The following is a 24,910-nucleotide window of genomic DNA, read 5'->3' as shown; positions in this document are numbered from 1 at the left end:
TTGAAGAATTTTGAAATTATCCTCTTTATTTTCAAATATGGGAAGAGATGAACATACGGTAGGCCCTTGCCTGCCGGGTACGGTAGGAGGCTCCGACCGGCGTTCGCGCTCCGACCCGGGCGATCAGTCAGGAACCTCACTATAGCGCCGTTGATCATGGGAGAGAGAAGGGAGAGGAGAGAGGGCGGGACTGAGATAGGGGAAAGTCTGGAGGGTCGGAGGAAAGAGCCGAGAGGAGGAAATGTCGACAAGATGATGCAGGTCAGATGAAGTTGGGACTTTCTCAGGAAGCCCCCGCTTCTTCATCATGCTGACAGCTAACCTTGAACCGGTACCGCACTGCGGATGAGTTTTGCCGATGACTCAATCTGCAATGGCGATCAGTGTGAGCTACAACCTAGGAGAGCTTTTGGACGCCGAGACAGAGCTAGACCGAGATGAAGAGGACCGGGACGGAGACGGCGTCACACGTCTAGACACCAACGACGATGAGATCCGTCGCATAGAGCAGAGTAGCCTCGCCAAGCACGTTGCTTCTCGAGACGAAATGCAAGACATGCGGAAGACTGTGGACGAAGACGGGAGGGTGCACGATGATTTCATTGGATTTGTGTTGGACCGGCAGGAGTTCAAAATTCATGCCCAGGAACTTGCAAGACAAGCAGAGCAAGGCACCCGAGAAGAGCCTGTGTACGACGACTGGCGGGAACGCGAAGAAAGAATGTATCTTAGAAGAAAGAATGAGAGGAGAGTTCAGGAGGAGCATCACATGCAGGACCTGATTCACCAGCAGCTGAACATGGAGATACTTGCAAGGAAGACAGAGGAAGACGTTGGCAATGGGATCGTTGAACAAGTGGAAGCGAAGTTTCTGCAGGCAGCTCTTGATGCTCGACCCAAGGTGTTCGATCTCTTGTCGGCGAAAGACAGCATGGATAGAACACTCGAGGACTTCTTGCTCGCAGTCGTCAACCAGTGCCATGTAGTTGCTGAGCAAGTGAGAAAGAGTGAATGGCAGGTCAAGTCGAGAGATTTCGCTCAGTCCAATCGCATTCTCAACTTTGGCAATGAGATTCGTCGAGGTCTCAAGGAGTGTGTCAAGCTTTCTCTCGCAGCTCTTCAATGCTTACTCCGCTGGTTCCAAGTCTTCCGGTGCACTCTCACCTCTGAGCATGGCCAGTGGCACCTCGTTGAGAGTTCTTCTCGATCTTCCCTTGTCTTGCAGAAACTTGTCAACAGTGAACCTGATGTCTCGAACTCCTCCGATGCAGAACAACACAAGAGATGTCACCCTATGCAAGGGATGTCATGGCTTCTCTTCCACGAGATGGACGTCAGTTGCAGGGGCTTCTTGCTACCGAGCGACGTCCTTGAAGGTTGTTCAGCCCTGATGGCATCCTCCCGTGGGTCGAGCTGACTCTTTCCTCCAGGTCTCAAGAGGTTCGGGATCACATCTCACCACCCACAAGATCAGCATGGTGCTCCTGTTTGCCAGCCTTCAGTCGGTTGACACGGGTGCAGGTGACGAGGGCAGGATCGACTTTGACAAGTTTTTCCAACGGATTCTTGAGAACGCTGATGGAAGCGAGTGAGAGCTCGATATCCGAACCAGCCCGTCGAAAGCTCCAAGTCAGCGTCCCTCCTCGTGCTCCTAGTCAGCGTCCCTCCTCGTGCTCCAAGTCAGCGTCCCTCCTCGTGCTCCAAGTCAGCGTCCCTCCTCGTGCTCCAAGTCAGCCTGTGTCGCTCGCAGTGTTTATCCCGTCCTCCTCTAACGCAGGATATAGAAAAAAAGAAGAAACAAAAAAGCTAAAAGTCTGATTTCTCAATACAAAGATTAGTCAACAGCGCCACTGTTTGACCCGAATTCGAATTCGGGCCCCTGCGAGCTAAGAAACGCGGCCTATGCGGCGATCAGAGCTTGCCGCAACTCTCAGTCGGCTGAGCATCAAGGAGGAAGGCAACGTCGAGACGCTTGTTGTGGATGGAGCAGACTCGTTGGCGAGGTTGAAGAAAGAGCTCGAGCATGTGAAGCTCCTTGCCTGGGACTGCGAGGGCGTCAACCTCTCAAGAATCGGCTCGGTCACTTTGATCCAGTTTGCCATCGATAGAGAAGATGGAGGGCAACTCTGCTTCCTGCTGGATATGCTCTCTCCCATCAAAGACCAGCTGTTTGCATTTGCAAAGCAGGTGCTTGAGGACGAGTCTGTCCTCAAAGTCATCCATGACCCGGCTGCAGACGCTGATTGTCTCCTCCACTGTCATGGCATCACGGTCGTCAACGTGCATGACACACAAGCCTGGCACATGACGCTCAGAAGATGCTACTCGCGTCCGAACCTCAACCTAACCCTCGAAGCTTGGAACCTTCCCCTCAACACACACAAGAACGCCTCCTTCAACCCGTACAAGTCTAACCCGGCCTATTGGGCATCACGTCCTCTTACTGAGACCATGATTCAAGTGGCAGGAGGAGATGTCTACACTACGATCCCCTTGTATAGGATGCAGATCGCTAATTCGTTCTCCAACCCCACAGGATGTGAACAAGCATGCGCGAAGTCACAAGCCAGGCTGCAGAGCATGAGAAGTCTACCCACGTTCGAGGTGCGGGTGCCACAACATGAGGTTGGAAGGTTCATCGGCAGCAGAGGTTGCAACATCAACAGCATGGAGATCGCTCTCTCAGGATGTATCACTTGCGATAAAAACTCCGACGGCAACTCCTTCTTGGTTTACACCAACCTGCCTCAGAATGAAGCCAAGGCCATCATGAGGAGGGAGACGAACGGGCAGGTTACAATCCGTTGAGCTCTAAGACTTGACAAGGACAACAGCTGGTACGTCGTTGGGCTTCTTTCTTGCCGCCTTTTGCCTCTAAGCGTGATAGCCAGCCTACTGCCAGGAGCTGATATTAAAGACTTGTAGCTCTCCATATGATATACTGTTTTCGTATCTCAGTAAATCGACTACGACTGTCTCATACTGAATCAGACAACGAGTTCAGAGAGGTGGAATTGGCCCACTGCTCTCAGTCTGAGTCAGATCACACCTGATCGATGAGGTACTTTGATTTAAGTGATCGACCTGCTGTCAATTCACCTCAAGATACAGATAAACCGATGCTCTTGAAGCTTTCAGAACGCATTCTGCGAATGGATTGCTACATGAGTAGACTCTCAAACTCCCGAGAATCGAAGCGCTTTAATAGCTCACCGTCAGAGAAGTATACATGCCAACCATCATTAATACAAGACGTTCCAGCTCAAGTCCTGTTTCGGTGCAGTCCGCGCTTTTGAAAGATGTCCTCACTCCAGGTTATCTAACTTATCGTTTTCCATCCACTCATGCGTACGGCAAGTACACCAACTTTTATCCTGCTGTGATCTTGGACTCATTCGAGAATTCTATAACACGACCAATTTATTCATGAAGAAACGCCTAGTACGCGTGTGTGTCTTTGGGTCCTGGTGGCAAAATGTTTATCTTGGCTCGGATCCTCCACGGCGAGGGGACCTACTAAAGGACAGTCAGTCCCAGTGTCTGCACGCGATCGCACACTACCGAACAGGGGATGCGCCGCGGCGAGGAGGAGATCTGCGTCCTGTCAGCCTCGTGGCAGACTCGCCATTCTCTCTACCTCTGTCGTGGGCTCCTCGGCCGCACTGGGCTCCTCGACCTGGGGCGGCCGCCGCCCATGGGGGGCCTGTCATAACCGCCGCCTCCACGCACAGGAGGGCCTCCGCGGTCATAACCTCCGCGGTCGTAACCTCCACGGTCGCCGTAGCCTCCGCGGTCGCCGTAGCCTCCGCGGTCAGGCCCACCTCGTTCATAGCGATCTGGACCTCCGCGCGGCGGGGCTCCGCGATCGTAACCGCCGCGATCATAGCCACCACGGTCGTAGCCACCGCGATCATAGCCGCCGCGATCCATGGGAGGACGGTCTTCCGTCCAGTTAGAGCACTGAGGTGACGAGGGCAGCTCACCGTTGCGACCCCCTTGTGGGTATCTGTCACCGTAGCGATCCCCAGCACCACGTTCATAGCCTGCTCACAAACAAGATGAGCACAGACCGACGTTTCCGTCCGCAAAGATTACGGTCAGGGTAATCCCTCCTATCAGAACCTCGGGGTCCTCTATCCTCATATCTGTATATTTTGCAGTGAGAAAAAGCATAAAATCCATATAGAAATTCGTTCAAGCTTGGGATCAGATATACGTTTCCACCTACCTGTCTGAACCACCGTTGCGTCCTGCACTGCGTTCTCGAGGGTTACCTCCGCTCCCTTGACATTCCAGGTCACAAATTAACAGGAATCAAGACAAGAAAAAATTACTGCTGCCTCCGCCTGAAGAAGATCCGCTGGCCTAGAGTAATAAGCTTGTCAAACAACGATTCAGAATAGCGCACTTTTACCTCGTAAACGCGAACTTTGCAGCTGCCGATCATGGTTCCGTCAAGCATGCGACATGCACTGTAGCAATCTTCTGCAGTCCTGTATTCAATGACTCCGTACTTGCCCTTCGAATCCATGACCGTGTCCGTATAGGCCTAAGGGGAGTCAGCACAAAATTTCGAGATGTCTGACAAATCACCGGGTTGCCGGCTTTCCTTGCAAAATCTTTGAGATCTTGCCAGCTCGTCTTTTCATCGATGCCGTCAACGTAGACCTGCAAGAAACCTGGTTAGATCAAATCTAGAAGCTGTCCAGTCTTCAGTTGGTGGCCGTGATTGCCAGATCCACAACAAACACACGAAAGTTGTCTTTGCATCCAAATCCAAGAAATAAATTCCAACCCGATTTTGGCCAGTTGGGCGAGGACCTCGAGAGCCTTGGCCACCATCATATCCTCCGCGATCGTCGCCTTAGTTCAAACCAAGTGAGAAGCAGGATGCATAAGTTTGGTTTTTGAAATTGAGCCAATGCCTAGAAAATAGAGAGATACCTCTTCGACCTGCTTGTGACCTCCCATGTTGGACCCTGAGCTTATTGCCCTCAAGCTCATACCTAGGAGAAGTAAGAAAGTGACTCTAGATGGGCGGCATGATGATAAATTCTGTATCCAACAAAAGCTGCAACACTTCTATGACAACCAAGTGCATATTGTGTCCCCGCCTTATCAAGTCCATAACCTCCATGTTTCACTTGACCCCTTTCAGAAGCAGACCCCTTCATCCAAGAGATGTTGGTTTTTTGTCATGCCTCAAGTTGCCAAATCCACATTCCGTGTCCAAAGAGACCCCAAACAAGCACTCATTTCAAAAGCTCTGTCCTATCCTCGCATGCACACTACTCTCTTTCCTCACAGAGCAAAAAGCCTTCCTTCAACCCGTGAGCGATCCTTCCCTCCATTCATGGATGACAGCGTCAACACACCGTGTCTTTCATACAGCCCACAACTCCAGAAATGAGTCCTTATGCCCTTGGCAAACAAGTCCTCTTGCATGCCACCCACATCAACACGATACGATGGTTGAACACGTCACTACCTACTGGCGGTTTCATCACCGACTACGATGCTCATACAGGAGACCATCCAAACAATGTTCGCTGACATGTATATATCACATGAATCGCTCACCCATCGTACTGCGATATGGCATCTTCGGCATCAGACGATTTCTCAAACTTCTGCTCGAACGTGTCAAAATGCATCAACCATTCCTGAAGTTACACAGACCACAAATCCATATCCTGCGCTCTTCATCTCACAGCTGACGAAGGAATCAAATTTTGTGAACAATTCTTCGATTGCCTTGGGCTGAACAAGATGAAATCAGTATCATGCCTCTGAAAATTCAGAGTATGGAACAAGTCAGAGCTCCTTTGCTTGTGTTCATCAAGACGTAACCCCTTCATTATACTCCCAATCATCTTGCTCCTCGTTACCCAGATCCTCCCTCCAATCCTGCACGTTGTACCACCTCCCACGCTTCATCTGCCGTTCCCACGTATCTTCATCTGATCCCTGTCAAGTTCGACCTCTCCATCTCCTCTCCTACTCCTCCTCCTCATCCTCGTGATCCTCCTCCTCCTCCTCCTCCTCCTCTCACCGACGTCGCGCTGCTGACATTGCCGACATACACAACGTGAAGCCCCTCCATGCTCACGCGCAGAGGACACCTCAACCTCCGCTCCTCGCTCACCCTCATCCCCGCTCTTGCCCTACTGGGATCGTGCCGGTCTGCGTGCCGGTCACTTCAGTCAGCACTTCAGTGCTCGCCGGGGGAAGTTCCGAGCCCGAGTCCGGGTGATGAGGGCCATGCACTTGAGCGATGAGACGAGATGCGGCCGCCGGAGCTGGAGGAAGAGAAGAACGAGGAGGGAGCGAGGAGAGGGGAAGTAGCGTCTGAGGAATTGACGGGGCAGAAACTCCCCTGTGAAAGATCGAGCTTTCCTCTCAATCACGTGTGGAAGTAGAACGTCCAACATGTCCCAGGTTGTCATTGTAGAGCAATCATGGTCCATCATTGCCAATCAGTGGGATGGTTGTGAGTAGGAATGATACATGGCGACACGTTTGTTGCTACAACTTTACCGTATAGGTCTGCTTCTCTATCTGTTCCTTGCCACTTCAGGATTGAGAACCGTTGAGCCATTGTCAGCTCAGTACGTCAGTGTTTGCAGATGTCGGGGAGGAGCAGGCAAGAGGCCGCTCGCACAAGACGATGGCATAGCCCAGACACCGAAGAAAGCAGCATTGACAAGATGGAAATTCGCGGATCATCATGGAGAGGAACATCAAAATGTCAAGTACAGGGGTGTATCAAAATCAAAAGATGGTTATTCAGCAAAGTCCTTGAGAAAGACCATTGGTGTATACTCCACGGCAAAGATTGCCGCCTTAGCCTATGACATGTCGGCTCTTGTGAATCATAGGGCATCACCGGGATCGAGATTCCCTACGTTGAATTTTGAAGATTCGCCTGTCTTCTTTCAGCATGAAGTTGACAACGGCAGGGACCCTGTTGCGAGGGTGTACTCCATTGCTGCCGACATGTTGTCAGCAAGTACCCAAGACACCAAGGCGAATGGGTTTCACCAACAATCTGTTGAAATGCATGAGCCCATAACAATGCAAGAGGACAGGAGCTATCACGAGAATGAAGTCTTGACGTCTCAGTATTCCCAAACTGAGATCGAGACAGTGAAGCCTGAAAAGTTGGTGCTGATGGAGAAGAAATCCGAGGCTACCCTGAGCACCTCCACTGTTCGACAGCTCAAGATGCAATCCAAAGCGATTGACCAGATGCCTGATGCAGACTTGGGCTGGCGCATCAAGCCAGACAAGCCAAAAAAAATCACAAATTTGAACTTGATCCGGGTTAGGGAAAAACCCCAAAACAACTGTATTCTACTAAGGTTGAATGAAGACAACACCTCGAAGACCACCAGAAGAGTATGGAAACGATATGGTTCATCAATGAAGAGTCTGAATCACGTGGACAAGCAAATGATCTACATCTCAAAAAGAACCATGGATTTTTGCCCCTACTGTCCAGGACCTGTGGTTCATGACGATGGCACAAATTCCTACGGCAATCCTCTCCACTGCTCATACGAACTTGATCATCGAATGACGGCTGCTGCATACCTGAGAGAGGGCGTCGAGAGAGGTTACGACCTTGGCAAGTGGAAGGAGGTGGAAGCAGTTGTTTTGCGTTGGTGCCTGGATTGTGAGGTGTGTGCAGATTAGGCACAAGGTTCGAACATGCAAGCACTGCTTCTCGAGGCCGATGTTCGTCGAGGCAGACATTTTTGCCAACCATGAGGCTCTCTGGTGCATGAGGAGGTGTTTTGAAGTCCTCTTGGTGATACCTTCGTCCAGGTACAGGCAAATTTGCAGCGCTTGCAAAATTCCCACCAATGGCTTCTCTTGGACTCAAGTTCAAGAGGTGCCAGATCGCAAGTCTGCACGTCTGATCAAGGATATACGATCTCAAATCCGTGAAAGGTATGAGAGGCTGATGTGATTAGAAGTATGAAAAGTAATTGGAATACAGGTGGGAGGCAAAACGATCAATCCACCCTCTAGGCTCGTATTTGAACCAGGCACGCATTGATTCCTCTTGAGAGGCTTCTTGGTGTCTGAGTTGGAGATTGCAGCACTTGAAGTGTTACACTTCCCAGAGTGAGCTCAACGAGAGGAGAGATCAGGAATATGTTGAGCTGTTCCAGAAATACTTCAATGTCTCATCAACCACAAAGGTGTTGTTTAACCTCATGGCGCCTTCGTTGAGTGCAAGCAGATACGAGTTAACGCATCGAAGCTGAGGGTTCCTAATATCCTCACGTTCAACGAGACAGTGAACGGCTGCCGTCCACGTTCGATCGTAACGATTCAACAGGAAACTGCACTGCTGGAACGATACCACCTCAAGCTCCCGCCACCAGGCACTCCATTCTGCAGCAGACATTACGAGAAGATGAATGTGAGAAGTTCTTTGATTGTGGCAGTAGTGCGATATTGATGCACTTCAAACCAAGAATGAGCACAAGGAGATCCTGTATACAATCATGATCGCGGAAGACTATGTGAAGGCAACGTTCCAGGGCAAAGTCTACTACTTCAAACAAGATACTGTAAGCAACCTGCCCTCTGATGCCCTGCGGTTGAAATGTCCTTTCAGAGTACTTTTGAATCCGAGGAGACCCTCTTGGAGAAGTACCGCAAGATTGTGAGTGCCGGAGAAAGCTTCTTCCTAGTCTTATCTCGAGCGTGCAGGCCAGGGGGGAGATTGAACCGCCGAACGACTGCAAGATCCCTTTCGTTCGTGCGACGATGCAGCCGAACCTGAACCCGGAGAAATATCACGCCGAGAACCTCTACCTTGCCAGTATCCTCAGCAACCAGGTTCCAGCACGCGCCCTGCACATCGCGAGTTGACTTGCGGTCCTGGGCAGAAGCATCTGAACGTATCGGACTTGGACACTGTCATCATGGAACAGGATCAGCGGGTGGTGAGCTGAAACTCAGTTGCTGCCGCCGGCCCCGTGCTGAACCTCTGCAGGCCATCTACCAGAAGGTCATATTGGCCTTAGTAGAGCAGACGGTCGGCGGAATCTGCCCTGAGATCAGAGCCTTCGGTCGAGAGTCAAGTGAGCTGAGAACTTCCAGTTGCTGACCTTGTGAGCAGCCCGAGAGCTGGCCAAGAGATGGTCGCCGACGGGGATGGAGTTGCACTACGACGCCGCAGCACAGTCGGAGGAGATATCAGAGGTCTCCTACAGAGAGTATGAATTTGAGACAGGCAGCAGCGGTGAGGACGATGATGATTCGACGATAAGTACTTCAGACATAGAGTCCCAGCCCGATGCAGACTTTGAAGTCCCTTCCCTTGTGCCCGGTTACTAAGTGATAAATATCATCAGCGGCCAATAGATATTGTTTCTATAGACTTGTAGTACTTTCTCTACTCAATTCCGATCATCGGGCCCGAGTCCTGCCGGGCCGCCCGGCGGAACTTCGGAAGATTGAGCCGCCCAAACTTTCTCAAAAAGTCTCCAGAGGGAGAAAACACAAACTTTTGGAATACCCCCTTATGGGTTGTCGAAACTACCGGTGGTCCTGTCAATCCCCTTGTCCACATGCAGCCTAATCGCAGGGGTCCGAGCGTATCAGAATGAGTAGAGAGTTGAGGGGGGACGAGGGAGGGGAGGAAGAGGAGGAAGAGGAGGAAGAGGAGGAAGAGGAGGAAGAGGAGGAAGAGGAGGAAGAGGAGGAAGAGGAGGAAGAGGAGGAAGAGGAGGAAGAGGAGGAAGAGGAGGAAGAGGAGGAAGAGGAGGAAGAGGAGGAAGAGGAGGAAGAGGAGGAAGAGGAGGAAGAGGAGGAAGAGGAGGAAGAGGAGGAAGAGGAAAGACCGTGCAGGAGAAGGGCAAGTTGAAGGAGAAGGACGAGAAAGAGAGGTGGAGAATGAGTATGTGCGATAGTGAGCAGGGGCAGGAGCAGGGAAGGAAGTGATGGTGATGGTGATGACCGATAGACTTTACACGCTTCCTTTCCTCACTCGCTGTTCTCCCGGGTCTGGAATGGGAACGAGAAGCAAATGGTTATTGGAATATGCATGCCCATGATCACACTCATCGTCCCTGACCCCATACAAACCTCTCTAACTTTCTGGTCCATTGTGTGTATGTTCGTTCTATTCTATTGTAACTCGATAGTTGTCACAGATGCAAATCAAGCGTCTTTACCAGTGTGCCTACCAAGTTCAAATTGCGCATAGGAATGAATTACGAGGATTGGCCGGTCAATGGCTCAATCAGCAGCAGAGGCGGTACTCGCAATGGCGGGCTCCTCGTACACTTCAAGGTGGAGAGAAACATCAAGACTGCAAGGGACTTCAGCTCTCTCACCCCACAGTGCTCGATCACTTCGCATCTGCAAGGAGAACCCTGAACAATCACCAGGACATCTCAGGCTCCAGAATGTTGCGAACAGCGAGAGCGAGTCAAGATGTGAAGACAGTGAGTCAGATTCCCAAGAAGTCACAGGAGGCCAGAACTTGGTGCCCGGAACTGCAGCCGCTGATATTGAACGCGCTCAAGCAGCTCGGATTCGACACGCCGACTGAGATTCAAGCGCTGTCGTTACCAACGACGTTGCGCGGGAAGAGCACTTTGCTCCTGGCAGAGACAGGAACAGGCAAAACTCTTTCTTTCCTCATCCCGGGTGAGCCTCGCAATGGTGGGATATGATGAGCCCTTGGTCTTGACACACTGCGATGCAGCGATCACAAGATTGAAGATGTTGGAGTCCCTCACTAACAAACGTTCACTGCCTAATCGCCCGCGCATTCTTATCGTCGTCCCGACCAGAGAGCTTGGAGAACAAGTGAGACTCTGCCTCTCTTGCGTTGACGATCATACGCGTTACAGGTGCTTGCCATAGCTAAGAGCCTCTGCCATCACATCAAGTAGAAACATATCGTGGGGTGGAGATTGTTTATGAGAGCCGTTTGCCAGGTTTAAGGTCGAAGGATTCTTTGGAGGGTCTGGCACTCTGTCAAAACAAAAGAAAAGCTTGCAAGCTGGATGTAAGCCATGTCTTGGAGTTGCGATCTCGTGCATGATCTTGACATGCAGGTGACATCGTGATTGGAACTCCCACGAGAGTGGTGATGATTCACCTTCTCTCACACCTCATAGCTTTCCTCTCTAATAGATTGTTAGATTCAACTTTCAAAACTTGGTGCACTCTACTTCGGAGACATTCGATTCATTGCAATCGACGAGGCCGATACGATGTTCACGCAGGTTCGCAATGGACTGTGAGCACAGCCAATGTGACTCACGAGACCAATCAGGGGTTCGAGAACGAGCTTGATAAGATTATTAGAGCCACTACTAGCGTACAGCGAAAGTTCAGACATTCATCTCTGAACCCTCTCGCAGGCCAGTCGTAAAGCTGCAGAAATTCACCGCCAGGTTATGAAGATCCGGCTTTCCTCTGAGGTGCTTTCACAGCGGAGAGAATCTTTTCTTCCTCATGGTCTGCTTGCAGGAGGAAGCTCAGATGCTGCAGAGGAGTACTCCCTTCTCCATGGGGGACGACGGCTCCCTCCAGGTGGCTGCCCGTCATGTACATTGAGAGCATGACGTTGAAGCAGTTCCTTCTCAGCGCTGCGACGATCAGGCTTGATGCGGAGAAGATTGTTACCAAGAAGATTCCACATGTAGAAAAAAAGGAGTCAAAGGACTTGCGCCGCTGACTCGGTTCTGCAGCTGAAGATAGTCAAGACAGATCAACTGCATCACATCCCCACCGGGATCGTCCAGAACTTCATTGAAGTGAAGCCTTCGGAACAGGAACCTCCTCTTGCCCTTCATGTCCTCGCAAGCTGACGATCGAGGCAGAGAGACGTGCTCCTGGACCAAGTTCGCTACTGCCTGACCAAAGTCCAGAAGGAGAGCGGAGACACGGCCAGCATCCTCATCTTCTGCAACACTCGGGCAGGATGCTCGTTCGTCCACGAGCAGCTGAAGGTCACTTGCGCTCTCACTTGTAGTCCTCCTCCTTCCTCCTCCTCCTCCTCCTTCCTCCTTCCTCCTTCGTCCTCCTCGTCCTCGTCCTCCTCCTCCTTACCTTCTCCCTTCTCCCTTCTCCCCTCCTCCTTCCTCCTTGATTCCTCCGTCCTCCTTCCTTCCTTGGTCCTCCTTCTTTCCTTCATCCTCCTCCTTTGCATCTTCCCCTCCCTCCCTTGGTTCCACACCCTCCTTTCTTCCTCAGCAATTCCTATGTCCTCCTGTACGTCCTTCGTCTCTGCTCTGACGCGCAGATGGTAGCAAGAAGGAATTCCCCACGCTTCCATCCATGGAGACATCTCGGAGGAGGAGAGATACTTGCAGGCAGGCTGCCTCACGAGGTTTCTGTTGCCGATTGACCCTCCTCCTTCAGATGCAAATGTTTGTTGATGGGCAGCTTCAAGCTCTCGTCTGTACTGATATCGCTGCTCGAGGTAAGATCTCCCTCCTTCCTGTCTCCTGCTTTTTCCTTCTTCGCTCCTTCGCTCCTCGCTCCTCGCTCCTTCCCTCCTCTTCTTGTGCTCCTTGCCGGCCTGACATGCTTTGAAGGGTTGGACATCCCTCAGGTGAAGGCTGTCATCAACTTCGACATGCCTGCCTCCTCGATCGACTATATTCATCGGTACTTCCCTTTCGCTACCTGGTCCCTCTCTCTGCCTTGTCCTCTGACCTCTCCTGCCCAGCATTGGTCGCACTGGCCGAGCAGGAGGGAGAGGGTATGCTGTCTCCCTTGTCCGCCCGGAGAACAGGGTGAGTGCAGCTTTCGTCATCCCCGTTTGTTCACCTCGTCTCCACTCCTCCTCCTCCTCCTTTTCTTCCTCCTCCTCCTCCTTTTCTTCCTTCTCTCCTCAAGGATGTGCAGATCCTTGCGCAGCGGATCGACGAGGCAGTAAGGAGGAAGCGATCCCTGGAGGTGGGAGGAATCTTTCCACACGAGCAACTGACGAGAGGAGCAGGCGATCACAGCCACCAAGGATGTGCTGGGATCCTTTGAGAGGAAGGCCATGAGCACCAAGATGATCGGAGGACACTACAAGTCCATCAACTCCCTCCGGTCAGTCACCTGCTGCTGCCGTCCAAACTCCCTCCCCATCCCTTGCTTCCTGATCGCCTCCTGTCCGAGTTAGTCCTCTCGTCTCTTCGTTCGCTCTCTTCCTCTTCTCCTCCTCCTCTGCTTGTCTTCGCGCATGTTTGACTTCCGTCCCTTCTCATTCTTCTCCCTCAGGGCCAAGTCAAAGACTCACTCCAAGTTCAAGCCCACGAAGCATCTGTGGTTCGAGAAGGGCTCGGACGGCAGGATGCGAGCAACCCCCCGATGGAATGTGTGAGATATGAAGAGACAAGGCAGGGAAGACTTGACAGCGACAAGACAGACCGTGACAAACAAGTAACTGTACAGGTTCATGCATTCCAAAAAGATCGTCTTCGTAGAAAGAATATGATATGAGATTGATGATACACCTCTAGATAGTGGGCCAGATCCAACCGTTCAACCATGACGCGAAGAGGCCTCTCCTGTTCTGTCATGCACTTTCAACCAGCAATTTTGTTGGTTCTCATCGCAACTACCTGATGCCTCCTGTGACTTCTGCTTGACGACGACGACTCTGCTCCTTGGCTGACAACTGCTGCTGCTGCTGGAGGAGGAAGAGAAGAATGCTTTTGCTGCTGTAAAGCTTGCTTGTTCGAGGTTGCTCGCTCCCTGACAGTGATGTGCTTGGAGGAGCCTTTCTCTCTCCGGGCCTTGGCTTCCATCTTCTTCTCCATCAGGAGAGCGAGTTTCTGAAGTAACGATGCGATCACAATACAGCACATCTCGGGATACGACATTTGCATACGTCCTGCAGGGCGCTCTCCATCTTCATCGCATGCTTCTCCAACTCTCGCGCCATCCTTCTTGATCGCTCTATCCGTGTGTTGGTTTGCTTCACATGCTGGTAGGAGAGAAGGAGCAAGATTCAGACATAGCAGCTGGATGTCACCGTCTTGTCACCTCATCATCTTCCTCTGACGCGCCCAACTTGGCGCCTGAGGTCAACGAAACGAAAGCGAGCAACAGGACAAGCAGAGATTTCCCGGCGACTTTCCTCATGATCTGCGAGCAGATATCAATGGGTAGAGCAATCGATCTGGTTATAGCAAGTTCTGACGTGTCGAGCTTGCTATTGAACTTACTGTCTATCACTCATGATGGTGCATGGTTTGAAGCCATTTTTCGTTCCTCCCCAACATACCAACCCATCCCTGAAAACTCCTACTTCATATCTGCGTGCTTGAATTGCTCCTAATGCATACCCTGAACCTTCCTCTGCTCCTCCTGCTCCTCCTGCTCCTCCTGTTCCTCCTGTTCCTCCTGCTCCTCCTGCTCTCCTGCTCTCCTGCTCTCCTGCTCTCCTGCTCTCCTGCTCCTGCTCCTCCCCCTCCCCCTTCTCATGCTCTCCTGCTCTCCTGCTCCTGCTCTCCTGCTCCTGCTCGTTCCCCCACATTGTTCTTCTACCTATGTGAAGTGTCGCTGGGGCGGGGTTGCTGCACTCATTTTAAGTAAATCCGAAACTCCGTTACTGTATTTGTAACCGCCCAACGGTAGAGGTCAAGGGCGTTGATGGCGGATATGGCAAGCCGTTCGCGGCCGCTACAAGATGAGAGGGGAGGGGAGAGGAGGAGAGAAGACGGGACGGGACGGGGCAGGGCAGGGCAGGGCAGGGCAGGGCAGGGCAGGGCAGGGCAGGGCAGGGCAGGGCAGGGCAGGGCAGGGCAGGGCAGGGCAGGGCAGGGCAGGGCAGGGCAGGGCAGGGCAGGGCAGGGCACACAGAACAGGAACTTGACTCAGTGACAAGAGGGTAGGGTAGGTGTTGTTGCTATCACTTGAGATATTTTTCAAGGCGCTGTCATTACCAGTTTTCGATCTTACGTACTTCAACAGAGTCGGACGGGGCAGCCATGAACTGACCTTGTTATCATGACCTTGATCTCTCCCTACCTCTCAGACGAGAGTCAAGGGGTTGAAGAGCTTCATGCCGATAGGAGGGCCCCCGGAGCTGCTCTTGGTTTCCGCAAGGCTGTAAAGAAGGTTGTGGCCTTGAATCGACTGAAGCCTGTAAGAAGAGAGCCGTCCAGAGCTCTGACGGTGATCGACGGCGGCAAACATGCGCGAGGGCGGATGCTGGGCCAGCGCTACTTCGAGCCGAGGGTCCCGACGCTTCCGATAGCTACCATCGTCGATCATGCAGCATTGCAGCAGGAAGAAGACCTTTCCGTAGGGCTGCCGACCACGAGGACTCTTCCTACGAAGCTCTCAGCTAGAGGGCTCTTGAGTGAACGCAGCTCGCACATGGAAGAGGGACCAGTGACGACCAGGCAGAAGATCTCGGCGCTGAAGAGCGTGGGGAAGGATTTCTGGGGGAAGGGAAAGCTAGAGGTGGAAAACTTCTGCACTCCCCGGCGCAACTTCACTTGTGAGCGACGACTTGTACCTTCGCCTGCTGATGTTTGTTCTCGCAGATGCCGCCCAACCTGAGGCGACGAAGGAGCAGCAGACGGCGGGAGGAGCGACGGCAAGGAGCGTCCACTTGCTGCACACTTCCAGGGTCAGCGCCCAGTACAACACGCCAAGGGCTTCCCTGCAAGGGGAGGATGGGGAGCCGCAGACAAGCAGGAGGAGGCAGGAAAAGTCGGAGCAGCTGTCCTACTACTTTCGGAACCTCTCGCTCACCGCCTCCCGTGCCCAGGGGTATGCGGGGCACGTGCTGCAGTTCAGTGAGGAGGTAAGGCAGTTCCAACCCAAGCTGGGCTACTCGTGGAGGGAGAGGAGCGACGACAACACGATCCCCTCCGCAGCTCCTTCCCAACTGGTAGCCAAGGCGGTGGAGCTCGCGAGGAAGAATTTCGTGGCGGAAGACAGCTGGGAGTTCGAGAACTTCAAGAAGGAGGTGCGAGCGAGGGAGCCAGAGCTGCTTGCTTGCATGAAGCGACATCGTTTTCACCTCCTCACCCTCTACGACTCGACGATCTGCGGGCAGATCAAGGAAAACGGCAGCATCCTCTACTTCATCTTCAAGTATTACTGCGGCAGACAAACGCTAGAGGGTTCGGCAATCACCTTCGACGACATTGCCAGTGAGTCGTACTCCCTCCTCCCTCCTCCCGCTCTCCCTCTTTCCTCCCTCCTTCCCCTTAGGCTCTCTCTCCCTGTCACCCCCCACTCCAAACCTTTCACCCCATCTACCTCCTTCTCCTCCCCTTCCATCCTCAATCTTCCTTCCACCTCTCAAGCTGCCGCAGGCTCGGAGGTCACCATGAACCCGGCGGAGTTTCTTCACTTCGTGCGCGAAATGATTCCGTCGGCTCAGATCTCCATGAAGGACATCGCCTGGCTCATTCACCACACCAAGCAGCTCCCCACAGCCATCAGCTGGGACGCCAGGTGGGGTCACGAGGTAGAGTGCGACATCCATCACGTCTCCTACTCCCAATGGCTGTGCGCCCTCGTCCGCCTCGCCCTCGTCTGCTTCCCTCGGGAGGACCCCCTGGACTCGATCCTCGATCTCGCCGTCGACATGCAGCTCGGGCAGGGGCTCAAGTTCACCCGCGGGAGGCTCATCGAGCTTCACAGGACGACGGGGACGTTCGGGACATGGCGGGACGACAGCGCGAAGGAGGCGGAGGGTGAGGGAGGAGGAGGAGGAGCGGGCTTCATCATGTCGATGGGTTTCGAGAAGATGAGGGAGAGATGCAGAACCGTCGACAGCAACGAGGAGGCGATGGTGCGGCTAGTGAAGAAGCTCCTCCTCCTCGGGCTCGATAACGAGACGATCCCCTGGGTCCCGTTTGAGGGAACCTTCATCGCCATGGTAGTCCACCAGATCACGGCAGATGAGGCCATGGCAGAGAGGACCGGTTCTCCTTCCTCCCCCCACAGGTTCCAGGTCGTGATCCGCAACCTCGACTCGCACCATCGTCGCTTTTTCCTCAACATCGAGGGCCTTCCCCTCCTCGAGCTCGGCATCCAGGCGCGTGCTCGCAACTCCTCCCTCGAGATCGACTCGAACTTCGCCGCGCCCGGCTGCTCCATCTCCTTCTTCCTCTTCGCCAGGACGTTCCAGCTCGGCTACTTCTCCGGGGAGATCCTTTTCCGCTTCTCCCCTGCCGACCCGCCCGTCTTCCGCATCCCCGTCTTCCTTCGCGTCGTCCCCTTCAAGAAGAAATTCCTCGTGAGGCAGGAAGAATTCTCTCCGAGAAAGACCATCGCCGAGCATCAGGTCAAGACTCAGGGGTCCCTCAGGTCCATGACCTCCTCCTCCCCTTCCTACGCTCTCCGCTCCTCCTTCAACACAAGCAAGGTGAGCGAAGCTCCTCCTCCTCCTCCTCCTCCTCCTCCTCCTCCTCCTCCTCCTCCTCCTCCTCCTCCTCCTCCTCCTAATTTCCTACCTCGGCAGGGTGACCTGAGCCCATCTATCAAGAAGAGCGCGAGCCCACGAGTGCTGGACTGAAGCCGAGCAGAAGTCTTGAAGCATCCCTGCTGGGGGAGGAGCGAGGGAGCGACAGGGTCAGGGTGGTAGAGGAAGAGTTGGAGGGGAACATAGAGAGGGAGACGGAGAGGATAATTTCGGGGTGGGTTCGGCAGGCATGCAGGCATTCAAGCAGGCAGGCGCGGGGAGGGGAGAGAGGGGGAGGATGGAGGGACTGTGGAGGACAAGGAAGGAAATAAAACTTCAGCGCACGTAGTGCTGATGTTTGCAAGTCGTTGTGCGTGACGAAAATTTAATAAAGGTGCAAGTAAATCAAACTTTAATCAGGATGCAAGTAAATCAAAGTTGAATCAAACATGCGAGGGGGCGAAAATCTCAATTAGAATGCAAGACGACAATATCAGCACAAACACCCTCAGCCTCCCCCAACACCTCAAAAAGGAGCAGCCAGACACTCGACACACCATATACGATACAACATCTTCCCTCTACCCTATAGCTCGTCGCCCTCCGCCACGTCATCGACGTAGTAATTCAGCCCTGGCCATGACATCCTACTCCTCTTCTTACTCTTCTTGCCTGCTGCTCACCAGAGTCAAGGTTTTGCTTCATGGGATACGCACAAGATAATCACTCACCTAACTCCTCAGCCTCCTCCCTCACCACCTTCTTCCTCCTCAACGCCTTCTTCGAACCAGCCATCTCCCACCAGTTGACGCTGTTGATGATGTAGAAGAGGCTGTTCTCTTCGAGCACGTGCAAGAAGCTGCAGGACGCCCGAGCATGCTGCGACATCAGCAGGCACCAAACTATCTTGCGGAAAAAGGAGGGAAGCTGGACGTGAACCTCTGGATTCCACCGCAGCCACTTGATCCCATAGTCAAGCTTCCCCACGAACGCCCGGTTGTCCCTCCATGCTGGGCCCCAGCCCCCCCAGTTCGTGTGCTCAGCGCTGAAGGGAACGTGGGAGAGATGCGCATACCCTGCTTGCTGCTCAGCATCGCCAGCGGCACCGCGTGCCTCTCACCTGGCCGAATCTTGAGACAGAAATCCGAGTATGTCTGCCTTCCACGCTTGTCGTCGTAGACAATCTGCTCGTCCCCCTCGCACGCCGAGTGGATGTAGATGCCCCTAGTCTCTCCTGCGCTCAGAAGGATCGGCTTTTTCAGCTTCATCTCCTTGAACTGATACAAGCTCGCTCGATGCTGCTTCGAATAGTGGTTCTCCCACTCCTCCTGCTTCTCACGCTTGTCCTCGAAGCCCTCCGGCGTCGACCAGATCGAGATGGGACCGAGCCCACCTCTGATCCACACGGAGCTGATCTGGACAGCTTCGAAGGGGAGGTTAGCGACAGAGACATTGAACATGATGCCGGCGAAGGTATGGTCTTCGTTGTCACTCGTGTGCGCCTCGATGTGCTCGTCGACGAACACATCGCTGGCTTTTTTTCTTGGAAGCCGATCCATGTCCTGTCAGGCGCTCAGAAGAAAATTCACTGAAATCCCCCCCCACTTCGAAGGTTCCCCAGGAACCTTTCCCCCCCCCCCCCGCTCCCCCCCCGCCCCCCCACCCCCCCCCTTCCTCTGTACACCATATTTGCTTCCTCGGCTGCTAAAATCTACACGAATCCTCTGTTCATCCATGCATGATCACTTTTCTCAACTTTATCGTCATTCTTCTCCTTCCCTCTCTTGTCAATTTCTCTCTTCTCCTCCTGGTCCTGCATCTACACGCCCGCTGCATTTCTCCAATCTCCTCTCCCTCTCACACCTGGCGAAACCAGGCCTCGCTCATGATATCACTTCATCTTCCTCCTCTTTCATTGACCATATCCCATCAACAATACTGCACCTTTCATCTCTCCGTTTCCTCTCATGCTGCTCTCTCGACCTGCCCCCGCTATCGCCCTCTCGGCATTTTTCACGTCCCTCCCCATGCCAGTCCACCACCCCTGACAATACTGCACACACTCCACCCTACTACCTACTGGGACTGAAACACTACCCCTACCACCTTATTTCCAAATACCCAAACTAATATGGTAGATCTGCTATGACTTCACTATGACTTCTTTCATATCCATCTTGTGATTACCGGTACTGCAAATACCCCTACCTCCCATTCCAAACAAGGTAACCGTATGAACGGGTCCTTAAACATATTAGTACCCCTGGTCACTACAAGGACTACCCACCCCTCCTTGACCCTAAAAGATCTCCTTTTGAGTGCAACAAACTCTGTAAAGAACCGTTATTCGGCGGTTATTAATCACCAGTGCCCGCGCGGCCGGCAGTCAGTGCAAACGGATGAGCCCAGGCCCGCTCAGGCTCTCGGCGGGCCGGGCCGAGCGCGGCCGAACCGTCAGTTCGAAACTGCCTTGACTTGGCTCTGTCAACTTCTTTGAAACGGTTGAACCCGCCGTAAATTGTGGCAATCATGCCATGCATCCGAGAGCGATCGTCATCATCACTGATCTGCGGCGGCCGGCCATGACGGGCCGGCCCGGCGGCTCGGGGCCCCGAGTCCGGCGTCACCACGGCGTGACCGTACCGTACATTTCCGTACTCAACTGTGTAACAACTTGCGAATAACAGGTTATGAGCCTCGTCATGTCAGGGACTGACCTGTAAAACTTTTAAAGGCTCAAGACCCCTATTACCTATGGAAATTCCTCAAGGCTCAAGCTAGGACCAGAGGCTTATCAATCCTATGACCACCTCTCTCGCACTGTCATTACTTTTAAAATGCTGATTAGTACAAACAAAATTATAAAAAATATATAAGTTTAATTTGGGTACAGCATAAAAACAAACTTGTGAGATTCCTGTACCATCAAAAACCTATAATGAATTTAGTTTGTTTACCATCAGGTACTCAATCCTTCATTTACAAATGCTTGTAGGATGCATTTTTCCATACGGTTCCAAACTATCATTATAAATATTTTTACGTTCACAAAGGGATCTAATTTTAGTCCGTGTCACCCACCCCAAGTACCCTACCATCCAGAACCTGCAACTGTGACACCCCTTCAATCTTCATCTTCTCCATCACTATCCCGTCAAATTACCTAAAAGTACCCCACCATTTCCTATTCTCGTGATGTCCTCCAGGACCCCCACTTGAAAATTGTTGATGACTACCCCACCTCCATCCTTGAATTTCTCCCGGCGTTGTCGTCAAATAGAGAGGGTGGGTGAAATGAAATCTGATCTGGTACCGGTAGGTGGGTGCATCAACTGTACCTGAACAAGTCCAGGGGTACATGGGTGGGTAGGGTTTTTGTTGATACGGGTAGGGGTGATAGGTATACCCGGACCTTTCCTTTTGAATTGATCTATTTGATAGGTAGGGGTCATATGTTTCGAATTCACCTCTGTATGATCACTTCGAATCTAGGATGGGGTACTGTAGCCGATGGAAAAAGTAGGGTGGGGGTAGTGTTTCAGCGATGAAGGTAGGGTGGGGTGAAATTCCACCCACCGGTTGAAATCTTAACCCACCAGTCCTCATTCCATCTTTTGAAGGAAAAGGGTGGGGTACAATCGGGTTATAGGCCCAAAAAAACAATATGCTTCAATCTGTCTTCTTTGCAGACAACTTTTTTTATGAATCCAGTACCAATGTTATAAATATATTTTAATTTCCCTCAACGAGGCCATCCCGTAACCCCACCCCTCCATTTCCCCAGAGGTACCCTCTAAACCCCATGGACCACCCCCCAGGCTCCCCTTTCTAACATGGCCAGCCATGCTGGCGAAGGGGAGGAAAGAAGGAGAGAGACGGAAGAGGAGGAGGAGCAGTGCGAGGAAACAGGCAAGGTTGCAAGAAGTGAAGGAGCTGGTGTTAAATTGAGAGTCCGAAAGCCATAGGATGAGTTGGCTGTGGAGGAGGGCGGCAGGAGCTTGAAGGGGGGCCATACAGGGGACCAAAATGTGAATTTTGAAGTGATTGGAGAAGATGAGCTCGTGATTTGGGAACAAGACAACTCGATTGGATCGCATGGAAGCAAACATAGTTTTGAATGTAGTTTTGAGTCGCCTCGATCGCTCTTAGTTGGCACTGGGGTTTCAATAGAGCAGATGTTTTCCGTTGCAATGGATGTGATTAGAGATGGGGTAGACTGGTGCCAGTGCAGGAGCACCGTCTATACCTATGAGACGATTGTCCACATGCATTGAGGTTGCTGGCAAAGATGATCTGGTCTGATATGGTGTTTGGTTTCGCAGATTGGTTGCGCTCAAACCGTAGGAGCTTATTTGGTAGGGTGAGAGCGACTTTTGGCGGAGACGCTGACAATTTTGGGCTGACTTGTCCAAAACCCGGCGTGAGTGAGAGTAAAGATTGTGCCACAGGCTGCTCCTAACACCAGCCTGTTCGCAGTTGGTGGTCCTGAAAGAAGGATTGAACGATGAGGGTTCTTGTCGCACAGTTAACCTTGTTGGGGCTCTGCCTTTCTCCAGTCAGCTACAGCTTCTCCGTTTCCAATCTTCCGCACTATCATAACCTAGTGCTGCGCCCTAGCTCAGGCTCCACGATCTGCACCAAGATGCCCTCCGCTGCCAACGTATGTCCCAACCATTGCAGGGCAAAAGCGGTGTCCGCGTTCCGGGACTGGATGTGTTGCAAGAAGAGGGATGGCGGGGAGGAGTTGGATCCGGACGACAGGATCGTTGATCGGCACTCGGACAAGACCAAGAGCGGGATGGATGACCTGCAGCCGGACGAGCAGGTGATCGAGAAGTGGGTGGAGAAGCTGGAGACTTCGTTGGAGTCTGCGGTGAAGAACGAGCGTTACAGCGAGGCGAGCACCCTTAGGGACGAGCTAAGCCGAATGCACATGGACGACACGTCAGCTGTGCTGAAGACGAACAGCGACTTCTACAACGCGTTCAGCACGAAGAACATCGAGCTGATGGGGACTGTGTGGCACAACAGCCCGCACGTTCAGTGCATCCACCCAGGGGCGAAGCCTCTGCTGGGGTACGACAACATCGTGAACATGTGGCGGAACATGTTCCAGGCGCGGGACAAGGCTTTCAAGAGCACAGCCATCACTCCCTCCAACGTGAAGGTGCACGTCCGGGGAACCTCGGCCTTCGTCACTTGCACTGAGGAGGTCTCTTCCCCGGGCACTGAGCGGCGGATGCTGGCGACCAACGTGTTCCGCAAGTTGGGAGGGAGGTGGTACCTGGTGCACCACCATGCGTCACAAGCTTCTGTTCGCCCTGCCTCCATCGAAGATCTCCTGCAAGGGAACTCGGGAGGAGCCCGGGTGATCAGGTTCGATGCGTCGTCGCTGCGGGAAGGGGATGGGCATGCGAATGCGGATGAGATCGTGGACGAGATTGTGAGGGCCCTGCAAGGAGCGCTAGAGAATGCTGAAGAAGCGAACCAGTCGAGCAACGGGGAAGGGAGCGGGATGGTCGGGAGGTGACGAGAAAGAGTTGGACGAGACTGTAAAACTGACCTGATGTTGGCAGCATGATGTTCGAGTTGTCAGACGACGACAAAGATGATGACATGAGACGGTGACGCATCTTTCTCCTGACTCCCCAGCTGACATGTCTGATCTCCTCGTCAGTGGTCTGCGAGACGACGGACGCGATCTTGGAGATGATGTGCGGGTGCAGGAAGGAAGGTGAAGGAGGGAGTGACAGGGTTGCAGGTGCTGAACGAGAGGGAGTTGATGGAGGGAGTGACGGAGAGGACTGTGGCGGCGCTGAGGAAGCTGGCGAAGGAAGGACACATCACGCGGGATCAGAAGCGCGTCCTCCTAACCGACGTGGTGGAGCATCACCAGGCGGGAGAGTGCGCATCGGAGGTTGGTGGCAGTGGAGGCAGGAGGAGGATGGGTGATGAGATCGTCTTGTCACAGGTTGAGATCGCGTATGAGCTGCTCGTCGCAAGGTTCTGTGGGCCTGAGGAGGTGAGAAGTCGGTGGTGACGTCACCACTTCTTGTTGGCTGTGCGATGAAGTGCTGGTGTGGGTGTAATCGAGATGCTGCTCGCTAACCACCTTCCTTGTGTTGTACGACCACTTCCTCCCTGTTGATCCTCCTCATTTCTGTTCTACCACCTTCTCCCCTGTTGTACCTTATCATCCCTCCTTTCTCTGTTGTCATCCTTCTTTGGTTTGTTGTACCTTCCTCGCCTGCCTGGTGTACCTGCTCCGACTGTCTCCTCCATCGCTGTAGTGACAACTTGGAGCAGGCTGGTTCTGTCAAGGAATCCGAATTCTTGGAAGATTTTGCCGATCAGTGCAAATCCTTGGCAAAGAAACTTCGGTAAAGGATGTAAAGAATGAGAATGAAACACAAGGAAGGGATAGGAGGGAGTGTCTGCGCAGGAGCAGAGTAGAACCCATGGTTGAAGTTTCTACCGCTCAACGTCTGATGAGCTTTCCCCACTGCTTCCTCCTCCTGGTTGGAGAAGAGACTTGAGGTAATCGCGCTGCTCCTCCTCTCCCCTCAGGCTCAGCCACTCCCAGTACGGGATCACTGCATGAGGATCAGGAGGGAAGGGGGGGGGATGGGGAGGGAGGGTAGGACATGTAGGATGTAGGAGGGGGAGCGCGAGGGGGGAGACGTGAGGGAGAGAGAAGAGGAGGGCAGAAGGAAATTTGATGAGAGAGGAGGGAGGAGGGAGGGTAGGGGGTTTCACCTCTGACGTCCTTGCGGTAGAGCTCTAGCAATCTCTGCTTGAATATCGTGCTTCCCAGAGGAAGTTTCCTTTCTGTCTCCTTCAGCCACTGAGTTGTTCCACCTCCTCCACCAGCGTCCACCTCCTCCTCAGCCAAATCCACAGCATAGTGGAAAGGCCCATCCACCTCGATGTACAGGGACAGAGAAGGGAGGAAGAAGTCCACGGAAAGTCCAGTGTCCTCCTCTACTACCTCCTCCTCCACCTCCAGCCCCAGCAGAGCCGCTGCTGCCCCCACGCTCCTCTGAAGCTCCGAGCTCCTCACTGGCTTCACTCGGTTGCGGCCGATCCTGCACATGATTTGTTCCTCCCAGCGATCGAAGCTCCTGCGACAGGCGAGTAGCTCCCCCTCCTCTTGCGGCGGGAGGGCCAGGCGGTACCAACGGATGAAGAGGAGGATCTGTTGCGATCTTGATGAGCGGAAGGAGGACGGGGGGTGAGCTACAAGGAGGGAGGGGAGGAGGGGAGGAGGGAGAGGGGAAGGGGAAGGGGGAAGGGGAAGGGGAGGGGGAGGGAGGGAGGGAGGAAAGATACGAGGGTTGAGGAGGGTGGACCTGGCCGAGGAAAGAATCTCGGATGCGAGGCAAGTGAAAATCGACGGCTGAAACAAGCCAAGCGAGGAGAGGAGCGTGCGAGACACGAAGAACCGCCGAGCTCCAAGCGATGTTGGGCGACACTCTGAGAGCGCAGGTGAGATGATGCTGATCAGGAGGCGAT

General features: G+C 53.2%; 9 protein-coding genes across 9 annotated transcripts in view; 6 read left to right on the top strand and 3 right to left on the bottom strand.

The window, feature by feature from the left end:
• Nucleotides 1-373: 373 nt before the first annotated feature.
• On the top strand, nucleotides 374-1,592 carry GUITHDRAFT_98974 (hypothetical protein; the record flags this gene model as incomplete). The annotated part of the gene is made up of 3 exons (XM_005842117.1): nucleotides 374-1,376; nucleotides 1,431-1,478; nucleotides 1,522-1,592. The coding sequence occupies 3 exons, from the start codon at nucleotides 374-376 to the stop codon at nucleotides 1,590-1,592; spliced, it is 1,122 nt and encodes a 373-aa protein (XP_005842174.1).
• A 310-nt stretch (nucleotides 1,593-1,902) lies between these two features.
• GUITHDRAFT_62690 (hypothetical protein) lies at nucleotides 1,903-2,808 on the top strand (the record flags this gene model as incomplete). The annotated part of the gene is made up of 1 exon (XM_005842116.1): nucleotides 1,903-2,808. The coding sequence occupies one exon, from the start codon at nucleotides 1,903-1,905 to the stop codon at nucleotides 2,806-2,808; it is 906 nt and encodes a 301-aa protein (XP_005842173.1).
• A 749-nt stretch (nucleotides 2,809-3,557) lies between these two features.
• Nucleotides 3,558-5,750, bottom strand: GUITHDRAFT_160399 (hypothetical protein; the record flags this gene model as incomplete). The annotated part of the gene is made up of 10 exons (XM_005842115.1): nucleotides 5,680-5,750; nucleotides 5,581-5,630; nucleotides 4,945-5,006; nucleotides 4,796-4,863; nucleotides 4,594-4,668; nucleotides 4,415-4,549; nucleotides 4,229-4,283; nucleotides 4,096-4,145; nucleotides 3,984-4,043; nucleotides 3,558-3,941 (listed from the first exon to the last, which is right to left on the bottom strand). The coding sequence occupies exons 1-10, from the start codon at nucleotides 5,704-5,706 to the stop codon at nucleotides 3,558-3,560; spliced, it is 966 nt and encodes a 321-aa protein (XP_005842172.1). The 5' UTR covers nucleotides 5,707-5,750.
• A 679-nt stretch (nucleotides 5,751-6,429) lies between these two features.
• Nucleotides 6,430-9,354, top strand: GUITHDRAFT_98971 (hypothetical protein; the record flags this gene model as incomplete). Its single annotated transcript, XM_005842114.1, has 12 exons — nucleotides 6,430-6,490; nucleotides 6,545-7,641; nucleotides 7,691-7,779; nucleotides 7,828-7,894; nucleotides 8,106-8,207; nucleotides 8,348-8,431; nucleotides 8,487-8,582; nucleotides 8,630-8,677; nucleotides 8,725-8,853; nucleotides 8,904-8,960; nucleotides 9,011-9,098; nucleotides 9,137-9,354. The coding sequence occupies 12 exons, from the start codon at nucleotides 6,430-6,432 to the stop codon at nucleotides 9,352-9,354; spliced, it is 2,136 nt and encodes a 711-aa protein (XP_005842171.1).
• A 1,073-nt stretch (nucleotides 9,355-10,427) lies between these two features.
• GUITHDRAFT_98970 (hypothetical protein) lies at nucleotides 10,428-13,351 on the top strand (the record flags this gene model as incomplete). Its single annotated transcript, XM_005842113.1, has 18 exons — nucleotides 10,428-10,671; nucleotides 10,730-10,833; nucleotides 10,878-10,915; nucleotides 10,965-11,035; nucleotides 11,085-11,116; nucleotides 11,172-11,255; nucleotides 11,306-11,350; nucleotides 11,394-11,453; nucleotides 11,503-11,565; nucleotides 11,609-11,674; nucleotides 11,724-11,789; nucleotides 11,856-11,984; nucleotides 12,397-12,457; nucleotides 12,573-12,645; nucleotides 12,707-12,773; nucleotides 12,886-12,936; nucleotides 12,980-13,077; nucleotides 13,249-13,351. 18 exons carry the CDS (start codon nucleotides 10,428-10,430, stop codon nucleotides 13,349-13,351), a joined length of 1,455 nt encoding a protein of 484 aa, XP_005842170.1.
• A 1,631-nt stretch (nucleotides 13,352-14,982) lies between these two features.
• On the top strand, nucleotides 14,983-17,512 carry GUITHDRAFT_131449 (hypothetical protein; the record flags this gene model as incomplete). Its single annotated transcript, XM_005842112.1, has 4 exons — nucleotides 14,983-15,478; nucleotides 15,525-16,139; nucleotides 16,305-17,362; nucleotides 17,459-17,512. The coding sequence occupies 4 exons, from the start codon at nucleotides 14,983-14,985 to the stop codon at nucleotides 17,510-17,512; spliced, it is 2,223 nt and encodes a 740-aa protein (XP_005842169.1).
• A 472-nt stretch (nucleotides 17,513-17,984) lies between these two features.
• On the bottom strand, nucleotides 17,985-18,957 carry GUITHDRAFT_131448 (hypothetical protein; the record flags this gene model as incomplete). The annotated part of the gene is made up of 3 exons (XM_005842111.1): nucleotides 17,985-18,073; nucleotides 18,130-18,474; nucleotides 18,519-18,957. 3 exons carry the CDS (start codon nucleotides 18,955-18,957, stop codon nucleotides 17,985-17,987), a joined length of 873 nt encoding a protein of 290 aa, XP_005842168.1.
• A 2,761-nt stretch (nucleotides 18,958-21,718) lies between these two features.
• Nucleotides 21,719-23,818, top strand: GUITHDRAFT_149726 (hypothetical protein). Its single transcript, XM_005842110.1, has 7 exons — nucleotides 21,719-21,818; nucleotides 21,875-22,924; nucleotides 22,975-23,022; nucleotides 23,076-23,112; nucleotides 23,160-23,315; nucleotides 23,370-23,420; nucleotides 23,705-23,818. Exons 2-7 carry the CDS (start codon nucleotides 21,903-21,905, stop codon nucleotides 23,780-23,782), a joined length of 1,392 nt encoding a protein of 463 aa, XP_005842167.1. The 5' UTR covers nucleotides 21,719-21,818; nucleotides 21,875-21,902; the 3' UTR covers nucleotides 23,783-23,818.
• Nucleotides 23,819-24,150: 332 nt separating this feature from the next.
• The window catches only part of GUITHDRAFT_131446 (hypothetical protein), a gene marked incomplete at both ends in the record, with an annotated part of 3,794 nt that continues 3,034 nt past the window's right edge, over nucleotides 24,151-24,910 (bottom strand). The window contains 3 exons of the mRNA XM_005842109.1: nucleotides 24,151-24,233; nucleotides 24,257-24,519; nucleotides 24,748-24,794. Coding sequence (XP_005842166.1) covers nucleotides 24,151-24,233; nucleotides 24,257-24,519; nucleotides 24,748-24,794 — 393 coding nt within the window. The remainder of the gene's footprint in view (nucleotides 24,234-24,256; nucleotides 24,520-24,747; nucleotides 24,795-24,910) is intronic.

This window comes from Guillardia theta, assembly GCF_000315625.1.
Source record: "Guillardia theta CCMP2712 unplaced genomic scaffold GUITHscaffold_1, whole genome shotgun sequence".
Lineage (NCBI taxonomy): Eukaryota > Cryptophyceae > Pyrenomonadales > Geminigeraceae > Guillardia > Guillardia theta.
Note: the sequence above shows the minus strand (reverse complement) of the source record. Positions and strands in the feature narration are given on the sequence as shown.